Raw genomic sequence first — 5,250 nt, forward strand, 5'->3', positions numbered from 1 at the left:
GAAACATGCCCTGCGAATCTCTCGGCCGCTTTGGAATTATTTGCACCGGAACGTAGGACGCTCCCTTCATACGGGAAGGGATGGGAAAAGAGGGGAATGTTTATGATACTCATCGCCATCATATGAGCAAGTGCCGCGCCATGCAGAGAAAGCAAAAGGACGTGAGACAAGCGGCCTGAGACACTGGTCAAAAGACCAGCATCGGCAGTGAATTGCATGCACCTCACGACCCCACTGATTATTAGATTACAGAAACCTGTCCACTACTTGACCCACTAACAAGCGTACGGATAAACGAGCGTACCATTTGATTGCACAGATAAAAACCTGTCCACTCCTGTAAAAATGTTGTGAACAAAACAGGGTTGCAGATTCTTTAGCGAATTCTAGACATAGCGGGGATAGCACTGGGTGCTGGCTTACCCAACCTCCCTCTTGTGTCGCTGAACTAGTCGTTGCCGATTGTAATCCTGTGAATCTGGAATAAATACCCGCCTTTTCGTCGCAAAAAAGAAAGAAAAAACAAGCGTACGGACAAAGACACATCAGCTCAGTCCCGATCCCACAAACCCTTTCACTTTTCTTGGGGCAGCCTCCTTCCATGCATTGTTGTAACTTGTAAGCCATGCATGCATGCATGATAATACATTCCCAGGAGATTGCATAAAAAGAGGCTCAAGAGAAAGTAAGTAAGAATACTACGTACTGCTACAAGTTCGGTGAGCTAGAGACTAATGCCTGCTTCTCCTGCGTACCACTACCACTAACACTACACCACCTTCGTGATAACCAATTAACCAGCCTTGCCTTCCCAGCTCAACACAAGTGGAATGAGCAACCGACGCTACTAACTCAGCTCCAGTTTACGCAACATGGCCAGCGACAGCAAGATTTGAGCAGCAGCAGCGCGGCTATGCGTCCGTCCAGGCAGCAAACACAGGCATGGAGGAATTCGGCCCCCTCAACACGTGGGCGGCGGCCGGCGCTGGCATCGCCATCCACGGGCTCATGCTGGCGACGCTGACGGCGTTGGGATGCTTGGCGTACAGCGAGGGCAGGCTGAACCTCTCTGGGCTCCCCTCTCTCGAGTTGCTGAGGCTGGTCACCAGGGAGGACGGGTTGGAGTAGTTGATCTTGCCTGAGACGTCGATGTCATGCGCCGCCGACTCGACGTCGAACCCGGCGATGCCATGCAGGGACGAGCGAGGGTCGCCGCCGCCCATGAAGCCCTTCTGAAGGTCTGCCACCTCGGGGGTGCACTGTGCAGCTTGCTGCGGTGTTCCATGGAGTACCATCCTCCAGACGCCGGAGCTTCCTTCTTCGGCATGGCTGATCTCCCCGCCGCCGTTGTGCATGGCAGGCACGTGGTTGGCTGCCTCGACCGCCTTGACCTTGCGCGCTTCGTCACCGGGCAGCAGAGAGCTGCTCTCCATGATCTTGTCCACGTCGTATCTGGTTATGTCGAAGTTGGTCACGGCGTTCAGGCCACGGAACTTGATCGCGGCTACGTCGTAGGCCTCGGCTGCTTCTTCCTGAGTGGCTGTACAAAGATTCAGTAGGTTTTGTTAAGATTTCATGTACCCTTTAGAAGACGTCATCGATGATTAATATCCTCCTTGTTCACTCATTAGGAAACCAAGGTAGATTCCTATTGCAAAGTACGATTTCCGATCTGATTGCTTTTTGCGTCGTGCTAGTGTGATTGAATTTTCAGTCCAAGGGGGTATTCGAGACAGTCAACCGATAGCTTTGTACAGAGGTCACAGCCTTATGAAAAGCATAAAACATCTGGAAAAGCAAAGAATGATCAGGGAAGGATGCATCGCAGTTGCAGATGTACTCCACGAGCTAAAGTTAGTTACTATAGATCCCAAAGCAACGCACAAAACTAGAGGTTTAACAGTAAAAGCTTCTGTTGGGTGTCTACTACATTCTCTAGCAAATCTACTTTGACGCGACAATTAGCATACTTGCATCGATAATAGTACCCCCTGCTACTTGAGATTAGCACTGAAAGCTTCTTTCACTTATAGCACATAACTTTGTGAAAACTCTTTTGGTTAGTAAGTATATAAAAACAAGCGGATATGTCGATCGTTCTTACTGAAAGTGCCGAGATACAAGTCTTTGTTGCCAGCAACCCTGCCAATCCTAGCTTGCCATCTTCCATGCTGATGATGCCTGAAATGCAACATCGGCGCGTTGAGATTGTTTTCCGCTCATATTATTCAGACTTTTCTCTCATGCAATATTTTTCTTAGTTGAGGGAAATGTGTAAGCATCTTACCTCGTTACTCCTCGATATATCGAAGCACCACGAGAAAACCCGCTGCTTCTCCTGTAGGCATCACAAACTTATTGCTGAATCTATCAATAAAAAATTGATCTAGAGTGGGAGAAAAATGACTCCTGCTTTTTACCTTCTCAAGTGTGCAACGAATTCCTGCCTTGTCATGCTTTTCATCTCCTCGACCTCCTCTCGATAATTTTCTAGCTGTGAAACTCAACACATCAGTTCACAGTATAGAAACCGATATCGACAGTTTTAGTTTCCATGAACCAATCCATGCTGTCATCCATACCGGGAAATTGGTGTTCGTCGACGGCCCCCAATATTTCAGAGCAGCCAGATCATAAGCCCTGGCAGCCTTGTCTTCATTGTCATAACCACCTAGCCCACATAAAGAAAATGTCAGGAACTAGGACACAGCTTGATACAAGTGCTGCAGCAAAGTACTCCGTATATATGAAGCAAATTTTACCTAGATAAACTGCAAGAAGACACCATTCGAGCCAGACATGTTGACATACACAAGAAGAAGAACATGTATCAAAATGTTAGGTGGAGTTATATCAGAAGGTGACTCATGCATATGATTTTGATACAATTTGTGCTAGAAGTTGAGCTAGTGATCAACCTTGCCTCCCTTTCCTTGTCTGCCCATCCTTCTTGCAGCTGTTGTCCCAGAGGTGGGCTTCATATCTCCCAGTCCACCTGTGCCTGCTCCAGTGGATCAAACACACCCAAACCTTGGTCATGCGATATAAACAATATAAAAAGGGAGGCAGGTTGGATCAGGTGATTTGGTCAAAAACAAAAGAGCAGGTAGGTGGTGTCTCATCAATGTAAAGAACTGAAGAGGCATCAGAAGCAACAGGTGCATTGCGCTCAGTCTTTAATCTTGAGGGATGGAACAAATTAAGCATGTTGTGGGTGAATAAATCTAACGGTTCCATGGCATTAATTTGTTTTGGAACGAACTATGGGTACTAGGTGCCCTACTAAATAGCAAGAACTGCAGATGCATCAGTGGAACACTGCAGACATCAATGCTGCTAAGTAGGACAAAATCACAGGGCAAAACATAAGGCACAAACAGTAGTACTAGTAGTACTACCACTACCATATTCCTTCCAAATGAACCAGGAATTTATTTATTTTGGAAAAATAAAGGAACTAGGAATTAGTTGACATTAGTTTATTTGCACAAGATCAGCAATGTAAAATGATGAAATAGAACTTGCAAAAGATGGTAGCACTATTGAGCAAGTTGAGATCATACGTGAATCCAAAAGCTAAATATCTGTAGTATAAGCAACTTACCTGGTGACGCCCCTATACTGGGAGGTCCTCTGCCCAAACGTGTCGATGGACTTGCGATGAACGGGCTGCTTCTGGCCTCCCTTCCCAGTGCCCCTCTTCTTCCCCACGCACTGCTCCTGCTCCCCACCACCATTACTGCCTCCCTGGGAAGCAGCCAAGGAGGCAGCAGCAGCGGCCGCAGCCATCTGATGCTGCTGAGGAGCTGCGCTGACGCAGCTGCTGGACTGGGACCTGGGGCTCATGGACAGGCTCAGCGGCTGCATCCCCGCGTTGCTGTAGCATGAGCCGTAGCTCGTCACCAGCTGGTTCTTGGCAGCGGCCATTGCCTCGTCCATCGGCGCCGTGGCCTCTTGGTAGATCGCCTCTGCTTCCGTCAAGTGCTGGAAGTTGTAGGGCGCTAGCTGCTGCTGCTGCTGTTGATGGTGGTGGTAGATTCTGCTTGCCTCCTGGTCTTGTTGGTCCTGCTGCTGGTGGCTGTAGTAGGTGACCGCGTCATGTCCGCTGCCATTGCCGCCACCCAAGAAGTCCTCGAGCTTCGGCGAGGACGACGGCATCATCCCTACGTGATGGCAGCACGAAAGATTAATATCGGCGTTTGCAACAACGGGAACCAAGAGAAGAGAGAGAAGTGCAACAGTGAGCAGACCTTCCATGATGCACAGAGATCCATCGGACGTGATGGGCATGACGGGGTGGTGGGAGTAGTAGACGCCAGCGGTGCTGGTGCCATCCCCATAGGCGCCGCCGACGTAGTAGTATCCAGGAGGTGGAGCGGCCATTTGCGCGGGTTGGGAGAATAGGAGGTTGCAGGTCGCGGCGTTGGTGGGAGAAGCAGACATAGCACTAGCGCTAGCAGGCTGAGCGTGGTCGGGTTCAGAGGAGGAGGGCACCTCCATGGCCATGTGCGGGGAGAGGGAGAAGCCTAACCAGTTGCCGCCGCTGGCCATCGTTCTCATCAACAACCAAACACAGACGAAAACGCTTCTTGCTTGGCTTTCACTCTGAGCTGAGCTCTACTACTACCCTTGTCCGAGCGACGACATGGAGATGGAGGCAGTAGTGGTAAAAGAGAAGTGAACTACGAGGAAGACGGGCGAGAGGGACCCGTGAGCTGAGCAAAAGGAATGAGAGGGAGGGGCCAAGCAAGCCAAAGGCGAAAGCAAAGCGGTGGATAAGTACCACTCTCTCCTGAGCCCTGCCCTAATGCAATTTCATTAGAGCGGGCATATAAAATCTAGGGGCCTGTTTGTTCTTGGCCTCCCCATACCTCTCGTTCCATGGGGATCTGTGATTGGATTGGGTAAAAGATGTCGTGTGTGTGTGTGTTTCTTCAAGTCCCTTGGGTTCCCACTCCACCCTCTTTTTACTGGGGCGAGGCCACGTCCGGTGCTGTTGAAAACTCACGCGGCGACACATACACACAGACTAACCCCTATAAAGATGCAAGAATTTAATCGTGGAGTTGCCATTGGACAAGATGGCCAGCCTCCTCCTACCGTCTAGTGCCTCTCCGTCTCACTCTCTCTCAACCTGTCATGCACTAGTAGCGCTGCTGCCTAGACATAGTAGCTGAATGCTGCCCAGAGTGGCTGAAAGAAGGCTGCTTTCGGCACAGGCTTCATGGAGTTACGTGAGAGGAGAGAGAG

General features: G+C 49.8%; 1 protein-coding gene across 2 annotated transcripts; it reads right to left on the minus strand.

Moving 5' to 3' along the window:
- Positions 1-597: 597 nt before the first annotated feature.
- LOC119285006 (AP2-like ethylene-responsive transcription factor CRL5) lies at positions 598-4,898 on the minus strand. 2 transcript variants are annotated; one of them, XM_037564200.1, is made up of 9 exons: positions 4,251-4,898; positions 3,605-4,163; positions 2,919-3,004; positions 2,763-2,771; positions 2,583-2,671; positions 2,421-2,494; positions 2,288-2,338; positions 2,105-2,181; positions 598-1,540 (listed from the first exon to the last, which is right to left on the minus strand). In XM_037564200.1, the coding sequence occupies exons 1-9, from the start codon at positions 4,558-4,560 to the stop codon at positions 912-914; spliced, it is 1,884 nt and encodes a 627-aa protein (XP_037420097.1). In that variant the 5' UTR covers positions 4,561-4,898; the 3' UTR covers positions 598-911. The 2 variants fall into 2 exon arrangements, with proteins under 2 accessions (XP_037420097.1, XP_037420098.1); XM_037564201.1 differs by having other exon boundaries at positions 2,919-3,001; positions 4,251-4,896.
- Positions 4,899-5,250: the final 352 nt, after the last annotated feature.

Source organism: Triticum dicoccoides, chromosome 4A (genome assembly GCF_002162155.2).
Source record: "Triticum dicoccoides isolate Atlit2015 ecotype Zavitan chromosome 4A, WEW_v2.0, whole genome shotgun sequence".
Taxonomy (NCBI): Eukaryota; Viridiplantae; Streptophyta; class Magnoliopsida; order Poales; family Poaceae; genus Triticum; species Triticum dicoccoides.

Bases quoted from the DNA above. Each gene is read 5' to 3' on its own strand.
- LOC119285006 (XM_037564200.1), bottom strand. From the start codon at position 4,560: ATGAGAACGATGGCCAGCGGCGGCAACTGGTTAGGCTTCTCCCTCTCC. The intron at 4,164-4,250 runs GTCTGCTCACTG...GCCATCACGTAG, and splicing joins ATCTCTGTGCATCATGGAAG to GGATGATGCCGTCGTCCTCG. The intron at 2,495-2,582 runs GTATGGATGACA...TGAGTTTCACAG, and splicing joins CGACGAACACCAATTTCCCG to CTAGAAAATTATCGAGAGGA.